The following is a 12,132-nucleotide window of genomic DNA, read 5'->3' as shown; positions in this document are numbered from 1 at the left end:
GGGGGGGGGGGGGGGGGGGATCTCTCTCTCTCGCTCTTGTTTCATCTTTTCTTTTAAAGCTCTTCAGCGCTGGAATAATGAGACCAGCTCTGTGACCCCGTTAACATTAAAAACGCCTCACACACTTTCAGCAACACACAGATTGTTGCTGTGATAAAAAAGGAGATCAGGCTTCCACAGGCACAAGGGTTATGAAGCTTCATCAAAATGTAGTCATGTGACTTCACAGGCGTTTTTTTTAATTTTTTTTTACCTATTCTCTTCTGATCTGTGATGTCCAGCTCTGGCTCAGTGTAAGGCTTTAGCTCGTCCTCTTCAAATCCTGCATTGATCCACCGATCTTTCATGATTTGCTGCAAAAGCAAAGCAAGACAATTAGAGGCAGAGTCATGCTGAATTTTACTAATCCAAAACACCAACATTAAACCAAATTTACATAAATATTTTCACAAACAATCCCTTAAATTTAGTATTTAAAGACTAACGACCGCTGGTTAAAAAGGAGTCACGTACAGTGAAGTGCTTTGTGATACAATGAGACGATGATGTACCAATGCAACTTATATTTAGCATTACTGAAAAGGAGCATATGAATGATGCTTTCTTCAACCTGTTTGAGGTTGTCTTTACTATCTACAATCTCCCCCGCCACCAGCACTATTTATGTTTTTTGTGCACTGTCCCTGTTCAATTAAATATAAAATTACAATCGGGAAGTTGTAGCAGGACAAAACACCAGCAGAAGCTGTCAGTTACTGGAGTCCCAGGGGTGGCATCTCCATGTCACGTGAAGTTACATTTAAATAAAGCTACATCAATCAATAATCCCCAAACCTCCAACTATAAAAATCACACTTAAAACAGACTAGGTGGTTGACATGCATCTGTTCTTATGAATGCCTATTAAACAATTTTAAAAGCCAGAGATTATACAGGAATATCTATTTTATTGATTTGGTGTGCTCCCTGCCGGTTTTAAGTTATTTTAAGCACAAACCGTTGCACTTTAAAGAAAAGGCAGAGAAGAAAAAGCATATATTTCATGTGTATTTGGCTCAGGGCATCGACAGCAACGTCCATATTGTTCTACGCTGCATCTAATTCATTTGCAGCTTAACTTACATTTTGGAGCTGATTAATTGCTCTCTGGGGGTTTTAACAGAGGACATTACCGCTTGTCCTGCTCTGATGTAACCAGAGCGTCTGATATAACCCAGGCCAATCCTGAAGATTAGAGGCCAACGCATGTGGCCCTCACAATCCGGCCAACAACATTTTGTTGAGTTTACTCATATTCAACAAGACACATTAAAACAGTTTCCTTATTATAAAAAGCTGAAAGATGTAAATCAAACTTCTTTGATAAAATGGCCCATTTAAAAAAAAACCACAAGACTGCCTTTAAAGCCGATCGAGTTTAGAGCCCATGCGCTAAAAATGTTCTTGAAAAGGAAAGTGTTTTATATGTTAATGATCCACTGCTGGGTGTCAGGCCGAGCTGCATGATCACAGCTAGACAGAAGATCATTAAGACTTTTCTGACAGCGTGATCGTCGCTCTGATTGATCTGTGGAACAGTTCTCTGTCTGTCCTCTCTGCCTCTTACATCAAACACAATTATTTTTATCCCAGCAGATGCTGTAAAAGAAAGAAAAGTGTCTATAATGTCTAATATTTTCTAGGATTATCAGATTAGGAATTGTGGAAAATTAAATAATGCTGTTTAACTTGTATCTGTCAGGGCATTTTGACTCTGACCTTTAATAAAGTGCATTCGGAGGTCCAAACTTGAGAAAACCCACAAGGACCACAAAGCCAAAACGTGTTAAATATAAATTTAATAAATCAATCGGGTATGACATGCAATAAATGTCCCACAGCGGAAATCGAACCGGGGTCGTTATGGCGCTGTGAGCTTTCGGCTACCAAAGCGCCCCAGTGATTTTTAACATTTGTGCAGACACAATCATGAATTTCCTATTTTGGTGAGAAGCAGACTACACAAGTAATGAATAAACCTTTATAAAAAATAAAAGGTTCATCACTTGAACTCAACCGTGCATTCTATTGATACCAGCTTAGACTCGACTGAGCTGGTTTTGTGCCCCCTCCATCCACAGAGGAAGGCAGAGAAGTGAACAGACTTTGGTACAAACACAAGAATGATGATGCATTATCAGAAAGAAGAAGGAGAGAGTGGGCCGGGCGCTCGCAGGAAACAGGACACCGTGGGCGTCAGAGGACTTGATGGGGGGGAGGGGGGAGGTGGGGGGGATAGATGGCATTCTCCGATGGTGCAGACGTGCTTGGGGGGGTGGGGAGTGAGATAGAAACTGAAAAGGTATATTTACATTGTCTGCGTCCTCCCTCACCTCGAGAGTCCCCCGCTTGGCCGGGTTGAGCACCAGGAAGCGCTTGAGGAGGTTCTCGCAGTCCGTGGACATGTAGAACGGGATGCGGTACTTCCCCCGGAGCACGCGCTCCCGCAGCTCCTGCAGAGAGAAGAGGCATCAGCAACAACACTAATGGCGTTTTTCCACCGCATGGTACCTACTTGACTCGCCTGTTTTGGTTTTCCATTACAAAAAAAAGTCCCTGGTATCTGCTAAAAGGTACCTTTTTTTAGTACTACCTCAGTGGAGGTTCCAAGTGAGCTGAGGTGATACCAAAAGGTGACGTGAAAACCTGCAGACTCCTGATTGGTCGGAGAGAATAGTCACTATTCACTGCGTCATCACTGCTAGCGTAAGATGGGGGGTGGGGGGGGGGTTTAAATAGTTTTGCCAGCTGTGGTTTATTTGCTGCTTCCAGCTTCTTTTGAAATGAATTTGTCTTCTGGCAAAGAGCCACATGTCGAGATTTAAAAGTAACACACCTCAACGTTCAGCCACGGCGGTACTAATCTGCAATGGAAAAAGAAGGATGGGACACCGCAGCCGAGGTGAGGTGAGCAGGTACCATTAAAGGAAAAACGCCATTAAACATGCAACGGGTCACATTTTGGTACGCCAACTGAATATCTGAAGAAATCAACACATGGATTTTCTCTTCATGCTGGAAGGAATGTGACGCAGTAATAGCTTCTAACGTCTACATTTGCTTATGTCTAAAGGAAACACACTGGCAGGAGCAACTTAAAGTGGACCTGATGTCTGCTTTCACACCTCATTTCACAGCTAAATACCCAAGTCACATCTAATGAAATTGTAGCCAGTGAACCAGAACTGTAAGAGGTGGCGGCAATTCGGACCCAAAGTAGTACAGGTCAACTCTCAGACATCTACACACGTACTGCCAACCTGGTCCAACGCCAAAAATGAAAAGATACCAGTACACACTTATATCACCCAGGTAACCAGCACCTTGCATGAGTGTGTGTATGAAAGAAAATATAATTAATCTACTCTATCATTTACGTAACTTGATAATATTGTCCCACGTCTTTAAGGTGTAAATGAAAATGAAGGTCCATTGTAAAACAGAATGGTCTGGTTGTAACATAAACATTATTTATGCATCCCAATTTTTTTATTTTAAAGATTAATTAAAATAGAAATGTGTGCGTGTGTTTCATCACAGGTAACACTAGCCTCATTTATGACCTCAGTATTCTGTATGTGACTCGGTGATGTTTTTGTGATGGTAAAGGTGTCTTCTGTCTGGCTGAATAGGTCAACTGTTTGCCCAGTGTAAAAGTAACATTTGAATCTAGTATTTCCACAGACTCTACAGCAGCCTGAGTGTCGGGCTGAACATCAAGCAAAGAAGAGCAGCAGTGGAGGAGTGAAGTTTGGGGAAATATTGGATTTCAATTTTGGTTTCGACTCGGACAAACACATTATCATTCTGGTAAAAAGTAGATATCAGACTTTCCAAAACACCTGAAAATAAAAAATTGTAGCTGGATAACAGGTTAAAAAACTAATGGTTGCATGTTCCCTGTAATGTTTGCACAGAGATCGCAATGTGACCAAATCAGGGGTAATGTACGGAGTGTTGTGTAAAAAAAGCTGTGTTAACCCAAAGTCTCCACATCTAATTAGAAGCATTACAGCTTTGTAAATCTCTAGATTTCCCCACATATTCCTTTCTCTTTAGAACATATGCACATTTAGTCAATTTATTTTACACACAAAACACTGTACAGCTCCTTATTTTACAATATGTATATTTCACATATTTTATTTACAGCACCAAGGCCGATTCCACAGGATTCCCCCAGAAAAGTGATTTCTTGATGACCCAGATACACAGTCTGATGGCAGCATTAATGTCGAGCCCGATAGTTTATGTGATAACAGAATCATGGATGGAAACGAGATACTGAGAATTTAAAACATAGATTCCATAGGGCCTACATTAAGTCAGTGCTAAAAATCTAACTGGAGATTTGAAAATATGACTACATCTAAGTTTCCAACCAAGCCGCCCCACTGTAACTGGAGTTTAACATGGCTTAGGCCTGGTGGGCCACCACCAGGCTGGCAATCCACTGGGGGAAACCCTGCATGTGAAAACCTACTTTGCCGCAAACCTGTTTCTTTTTCAGATTTTTAAATAACATTATGGTAAATGTTTTAACTGTAGCACGGCCACAGCCTCCTACCTTGAGGTTCTGTCCATCAAAGGGCAGCGAGCCGCTGACCAGCGTGTACAGTATGACCCCCAGGCTCCAGACGTCCACCTCGGGCCCGTCGTACTTCTTCCCCTGGAAAAGCTCGGGCGCTGCGTACGGCGGGGAGCCGCAGAACGTGTCCAGCTTGTTGCCCATGGTGAACTCATTGCTGAAGCCGAAATCGGCGATCTTGATGTTCATGTCTGCGTCGAGGAGAAGGTTCTCCGCCTGAGTACAGACACAAATTTGGGGAGTTTTAGTTCATAAATGAGTTTTATCAAACAATTATCAAAACTGTTGCGGATACATTTACCTGTGACTTGACTAGGGCTGAATGATATTGTGTTTTAGCATCGACATAGCAATGTGCGCATGTGCGATAGTCACATTGAAGGGCATTGCGATGTTGACATAATCCTTTTTTGCTGCTTGATAGAAAAGTAAACTTTCACCGTTCTCCTTTTACATGATCATTACCGTCCGACCCTTCCCCTTTAAGACAGGTAGCCATGTGGGCAACATGTGTATGTGACGTTAGTCTGACGGGGTTTGTTATGGGAAGTGACGCTCTCCATGTGTAGAAAAGTACCGTAGGCAGTTTTCAATGGGTAGTCAGTGAAGCTACAGTAGTCAGTCAACTCTAATCTACTACAGAAGTCTGTGTCTGATCTAACGTTATTTCCACTGATTTAATTGTTCTTGGCTACACAAAGTTTGTTGCTAGTGCGCGTGACGTGCAGGTCTGATCAATTTATCAAACTAACGAGCTGGCCCCGCTAGTCAACCACAACCTGAAATTTAGAGGAAGCAACATGCAGTCACTGTCATACACTTTAGCCTGGACTGATAGAATTATATGAATACAATGGTGTCATGCTAGTCAACCAGAGTATTTTTACCTCATTTCCCTCTCCAAAATCAGTAAAAAACTAAAAAAAAACGAGTAACGTTAGTCACAGTTCTTACTCCCTCTGGTGCTTGTAAAGTTTAACAAATTTTGGTTCACATTATAATAGGCCTTTTTTATTTCTCATCTTCTATGTAGATGCACTCCCCTACAAAATCACTGCAGTAGTAGAGAATGTTTTATTATTTCCAAATAGAGCTTTTTATGTGCACTTTTAGAAATTACTTTTTTTTTTCATGTCGCATTATCTATTGCGGAAATAAAAAAAATTATCGCAATGACAGTTTTTCTCAATATTGTGCATGCCTAGACTTGACTAATTGATTGATCTTTTCTAACAAATAAAAATGAACACTTCATATTCACCAAGTGATCGGGTTTGAAGTAGTATCTAATACAAACAGTTAACATCTCATTTGTGAATCAAAGTGTTTGACGCGTAGGCGAGGATTTCAAGTCCAACATCTGCTCCCATGCAGCTGTGGGCCAAAGACTAATTAGGAGGCTGAAGCAAAGAAGCAGAAGGAGGAGGAGGAGGAGAAATCTTCCTCTGAGCACTCAGTGGAACGTGGCTGACCATAATCACTCCCACCGACGGCGAGATGAAAACACAGAAGCATCAATATACCCCGAGACGGAAAGTCGTGTCCCGGAATAGAGGAGGTCCACTTCCAATGCAGCAGGTGATGTGGTGCCAAACATGTGAGTAGTTCAGAGGGGACACCTATTTGTGGCGTAAAGAGTTTTGAAAAGATGGTTGTGCAGCTTAAAAAAAATAAAAAAAATAAAAAGGAGAAAGGGCAAAGAAGCATTAGCAGCCTATGCAGTGCTTTTTGAATTAGACGTGCTGTGTTAGAGTCGTCGGTGGGAATATGGGAGTTGAGATGAGAGCGATAAAACACGCAACACTGACGTCAGCTCCCTACACTGTGACCTTTCTATCCAGTAGGAGTCGGAGGTAATTAGCCTCAAAACATGGAGACACAATGTACATTGAAACTCTTCAAAGGACAACTGATAAACATGAATATGACTAAAAAAGGAGTTTTAATTTTTTAGCTCTATAATGCAAATTCTGATCTTGAAAATTAAGTTTTCAGCAGCTGGGAATGGGAGTTAAGACGTCATTAAGCCTCCAAATACTCACAAATATATCTGCGATGTTCACTGAAATATCAGCACGTATGTTTATGAGTTGCATATCAGATATATCCGTACACAGTATCTGGAAACTATACGTTTAGGTAAGAGATTTATTTATTTCATTAGCACAATAATCAACATTTCTGTAAACGCGCAAGTGTTAACCAGTTGGCTATTTTGGAAGGAACTAGAACTAGTTTCTGGTCAGCTATAAGGTTTAAATTAAGCAGAAAATTTAATATACGTTGTTTAATGCCATCCAATATAAACATAGGCTTTTTGGACAAAAAAATATAAAATGACTGTCGTAAACAACCTACAAAGTACACAAAACAAATCCAACTCGAACCTGCAATTCTTTTTCAAATAAAACTAAACTATAACTGGCAAACAACAAAAGCAAGGTAAAACTGTTTAAACTCTAAAAGTAAAAACTTATTTCCATAGTAATTTAGGACATTAAGACACGTTTGTATTGTCCCAGGGTATTTGTGTACCGTCTCTTTCACATTTCAGATCTTCTGATGCTCATATGTTTGATACCAGGATCAAGTGAAAACGTCCCGTGTCAGTTCATGTCTGTGTTACACTGTTTTCATAACCAAATCAGAGGAGTTCTTGCTAAAAGTGTACGTACAATATAAAAATAACTGTAAAATACGCGTTTTATCTTGTGATAACCCAGTACTGTTCAGACTCTAGCTTCTGAAATGCATCAACATTCACCCTGGTTGGTAGATTGTCTTCTTATCCCCAAAAGGCTTGAATTTAGAGAAAACACAGATGTTGCTGTTGGTAACAGTTGCACACTTTGCTCTGTTCAACAACCCATCATGTGGTGGCAGAGCATTCTAGTCAATAGAAGATGGGGCTTCTCTGAACTCACCTTGAGGTCTCTGTGAACAATGTGCTTCTGGTGGCAGTACTGCACCGCCGATACGATCTGTACCAGGACAAAAAAAGACAACAAGAGTTTAGGGAAATGGCTCGCACTCTGTTCTCAGACTGTGATGAAGGATGTGGTGGATGAGGAGGAGGAGATGTGGTCGACACTGACACAAAAGATAAAGCAGAGTTCAGGTGGGGCTGAAGACACCAAGAGGGTGAGAGGACATGTATCTGTCTCACAGTTGAGATAACTGCACTAATTGTACAGAAAGGCCGTGAGGCTTTATCACATCAGGACAAACGGGGGTCCTACACTCACTTTTGAAATGTTCACTCCTCCCAGTTAAGATTTATTTCTCTTAAATTTGAATAGAGCGAGGTGTTCAGTGAGGTGAGAGGACATTACCACGACTGTAAATCTATACCATCCACACTTTGCAGATCTGTGTTAGAAACCCTTGTGCTAGCCTCAACAGATTTGGAGTGTATGGTATTAGTACATAGATCAGTACAAAGTACAAAGATCCGCATTTGGTTGGCTCCATTTTTGCAAAAGCCAATATTTCCAAATCCACACCGCTGTAAAATGCTGCTGCCTCCAGAAAGAAGAGGAACTGAGACCAAACCATCTTTGAAGAAATTATACAAGTTTTGTATTAAGACTTGTTGTTTATAGTCAACAAACATGAAGACTGAGAGTGTCTGTAAACAGAGTTTGAAGATTCTTAAAGACAAAGTTCGAAGTTCATTCAAGTAAAAAAACTAAATAACATTTTCACTCAACACGTCCTTAACATGTTATAGCTGCATGACACAGTCTTATCTGATGAAGCATACTAGCAAAGTCTTTAAACTCTTGATGAATAATACTTAAGGGTGTTGATGACAAAACTTCAAAACTGTGGCCATGTTCGGTCATACAACTCAAAGACAAAAAAGGTTTTTGAGTCATTGGATTTCTTTTTGAGATTTGAAAAGATGCTTTCATGCCTCACTAACATGCAGTTCTTTGCTAACAGTAAGTAAGAGTGGACAATATTTCTCAGCAACAGACATTTGTTAATAAAGGTGTTGATTTGCAAATTTGGTGTTCTAGAAGTTGTTTTTTTTGCCGATACATTTTCTGTTGCTTGACTAACTCTCTAACTAGTCTTGCATTGCCAGACCTTCCTCCACAGCACTGCAAAGGAGGGTCTGGCTAGTCCACACAGCATTCTAGGATGGGAGAAAAACGTGCTCTGGTTTATCGTCATTTCTTTAAATCAATCACAGTTGTCATGAGCGACGCTAGGTGCCGGACTGAGCCGCGGTGCCTCTGCTAGATAGTCTTGGGAAGGAACTTGTTTCGGTAAAACATGTGAACGTAGGGCAGCGAACTCTGGAATTAAAATGGCTGGTCAGTGTGTGTGATGAGAATTTCATTCAAAAAAGATAAATATAACTTGATTGGCGGTTCTAGCCTGGAGGACGTTTCTAGAATCGACTGGAGTTTAGAATGCCAACACAAAGATTGCCAAAGGTGAAGGACATCCGGCGAAACCTCAGCTGGCACCAGAATCATCAGAACTAGTTAAAATGCCGTTGATATATAGACTAAACTGACAAATCTATTAAATAATGTCTTTGTTTGCAAAGTTGTTGTCCCTAGAACTTCCTATAAAGCAAAATAGCTCCTTATTGTCAAACAAGAGTTGATGCCTGTGCACCGTGTGTGTGAGTCATTGAGAGGTGAGTGATGGGGAAAGAAGCAGGTCTGGACGTTTCTCATCAGTCTTTAAGACAACAAGAGACGTTTCTGTCCCAGAATGAGGACAGGGGACGGTGACCTGTCTGAGGTAGAGCCGGGAGCAGAGGTGTGAAACCAGAACACTGCAGGGGGAGAAAGCTGGGTACCTGTCTAAATTTAGCCCTGGCCTCTTTTTCCTTCATTCGTCCATGTGCAACCAGGTAGTCAAAGACCTCTCCTGCAGAAGAGACAGAGGGAGGGAGAGAGAGAGAGAGAGAGAGAGAGAGAGAGAGAGAGAGAGAGAGAGAGAAAGAGCAGGAGGAGGAGAGAGAGAGAGAGAGAGAGAGAGAGAGAGAGAGAGAGAGAGAGAGAGAGAGAGAGAGAGAGAGAGAGGGAGAGAGAGAGAGACAGAGGGAGAGAGAGAGAGAAGGAATTAGAAGATGACAAAGACAGAAAGAGCAATGCATGAGAAGTCAGAGAATAAAACGACAGAGAGAAACAAAACATGACTTTCAACTAGTGATGGCCAAATGAAGCTTAGTGAAGCAGTGTCTTTATTTTCTGAGCCCACTAGATGGCGCTCTTGGTTTGAAGAGAAAGGTCTTAGGCATTGCAATTCAGAGTATTCTCAACCAATTGTTCAACAGAGCGCCATCTAGTGGGCTCAGAAAATAAAGACACTGGTTCACGAAGCTTCATTTGGCCATCACTACATTCAACTTATGCGATAAGCAGATACAAATAACTTCACAATGAACTTTTGGGGAGCAGCTGGCCGTCACCCATGTGCATGGTTCCAGGGTGTTTGTTGACCATATTGAGGGCGAGCGCAGTGCTGCCTTCTCCACACTGAGCCCCTCCTGGAGGCACAAAGCTGCTGCCCATCTCTGCCCAAGCAGCAGTCCCTTGCCTCAGCCCACACTTCAGCACACTTCCACCCAAAACGTGACTACGCTCGCCTGTGTGCTAATTAAAGTTGAGTGGCTGCCGTGTGTGTGTGTGTATGTGTCTCGGTACCGAGGCAAAAAAAAAGAGGAACTAAACAAAAAAATTAACAAGCAGCAAAACACCTCCCCCACTTTTCCTGGATATTCGAATCCCTCCCAAACTCTCGCCGCTGACCTGCAGAGGCGGTCACAGTGTGCGTTTTGTGCACTTCAGAGCTCTAGAAAACCAACAATTCACCGGTCTCTCTGACTCAACTTCTAAAGACAGAATGTGGCAGCTAACACTTTGCAAGTCAGAGCTAAAGGGCACAGCGTGTACGATTCCTGGGGGTTGAAATAAGGGAAGAAAACTAGAAAGCAGGAAGGAAATTGTAGCCTTGCTTCAGAAATGAGAGTGCCGTTAAAAACACACACATGTAAAGAGAAAAACTAGATATTTGGTTCGTGTATGAATGGGAGTTGAAATTATGTTTAAAACATTTTCTGGCAGCATGACCTTCCTGTAGAATGTAATAATGCTAAGGCAACTTCTTGCTCCACAGAGTTGCCTCAAAGATTGCCCGTTTCAATGCAATTAGCCCTGAGCCTGTACCATGTACTACTAACATGGCCCTGAATAGAGGTCTACTGAAAGGTTTAAAAGATAAAAATCACAAACTTAAGCACAGTGGATCTTTGGGTTACATGCTAACATTAGCATACTGAACATAAGCAGGTATAATGTTTACCAGGTTCATCTTAGTTTAGCATGCTAAGATCGCTAATAAAGCACTAAAGCAAAGTAGAGCTGAGGCTGATGGGAACGCCTGTATCATCTGTAAGTCTGAAACACCATTGGACCGCACAGGGAATATTAAGTCCTCATATTGGTATCCGCGAGTACCCTACTGTAAGTACTTGTACTTGGTCTTAAAAAAAAAGTGGTATTGGTGCATCCCTATAATTTACCTTTACAGAGTCATCCCTAAAACAGAGACTCAGTCACAGCCTGTTATGTGTTATGAGGGGATACAGAATCAATGTCAGAAATATGGCTTGCTTTTAAAAATTTAAAAATAATCTATAGAGTGCATGCACAAGATGTCACAATGGTCTGCAGTTAGTTGCCACGCATTTTGCAAGCACGTCGGTTAATTGTTTCAATTTGGTTTCATCCACAGGTCTGTGGCAACTTGCACTCTCCAAAATAGCGCTTAGATAAAATAGTGCTCTGAGTCCGCTAGCATCGACTTGATTGGCTGTTCTAGATGCACGCATTGCTTGTAGATGGGAACTTAAACTTAAAGTTAGAGATGTTCCGATACCAGTATCGGTATCGCCTCCGATACTGCCTTATTTAATTTTTTTATTTATTTATCCTTTATTTAACCAGGTAATACCCATTGAGATTAAAATCTCTTTTGCAAGGGAGACCTGGCCAAGATAGGCATCAAAATTACATCACATCATTACATACATACAAAGACACACACATGAAAACCAAATATGCACTTACAATAAAATCTCAATTAAAACATTGACATGTGAGGGAGTCCAACTCAAAGCTTCTCATTTTCAGCTTAAAAATACTCAAAGGAACCAATTTACTAAGTTTCAAGTTCTTCTGCAGCAAATTCCATGTAAAGGGAGCAGAGTAAGCAAAGGCCTTTTCACCCAGCTCAGTACTGACACGTGGGACAGAAAACAAGACAACAGCCTGAGAACTTAAACCAGTATCGGGAAGTTCTGGAGTGCATGCACCGATCCAATATCACGTAATAAAGCCCTAAAGAAAATCTACATTAAATGGGTTATTTATGTTCTTTTTCTGTTATAACTAACGGTCAAACTGGATGATAAAAGAAGGTTCTGTGGCGTTCATTGTTTGAGAGTTGTGGTCTAGACCTACTCTATCTGTAAAGTGTCT

General features: G+C 41.3%; 1 protein-coding gene across 27 annotated transcripts in view; it reads right to left on the bottom strand.

Annotated features, from left to right (window-relative positions):
• The window catches only part of mark3a (MAP/microtubule affinity-regulating kinase 3a), a 65,958-nt gene that overhangs the window by 26,600 nt on the left and 27,226 nt on the right, over nucleotides 1–12,132 (bottom strand). For 19 of the 27 annotated variants that reach the window (XR_004333304.1, XR_004333305.1, XM_032524774.1 and 16 more), the window contains 5 exons: nucleotides 9,447–9,517; nucleotides 7,552–7,608; nucleotides 4,607–4,843; nucleotides 2,352–2,492; nucleotides 254–353 (listed from right to left, as the gene is read on the bottom strand). Coding sequence is in view for 25 of the 27 variants with exons in the window: in XM_032524774.1 (XP_032380665.1) it covers nucleotides 254–353; nucleotides 2,352–2,492; nucleotides 4,607–4,843; nucleotides 7,552–7,608; nucleotides 9,447–9,517 (606 nt within the window). In the remaining 2 variants the exon portion in view is untranslated. The remainder of the gene's footprint in view (nucleotides 1–253; nucleotides 354–2,351; nucleotides 2,493–4,606; nucleotides 4,844–7,551; nucleotides 7,609–9,446; nucleotides 9,518–12,132) is intronic. The other 8 variants (XM_032524782.1, XM_032524761.1, XM_032524768.1 and 5 more) reach the window with 1 other exon arrangement.

The sequence above is a fragment of the Etheostoma spectabile genome, chromosome 9 (assembly GCF_008692095.1).
Source record: "Etheostoma spectabile isolate EspeVRDwgs_2016 chromosome 9, UIUC_Espe_1.0, whole genome shotgun sequence".
Classification (NCBI taxonomy): Eukaryota; Metazoa; Chordata; class Actinopteri; order Perciformes; family Percidae; genus Etheostoma; species Etheostoma spectabile.
This window is presented reverse-complemented; position numbering and strand designations above follow the sequence as displayed.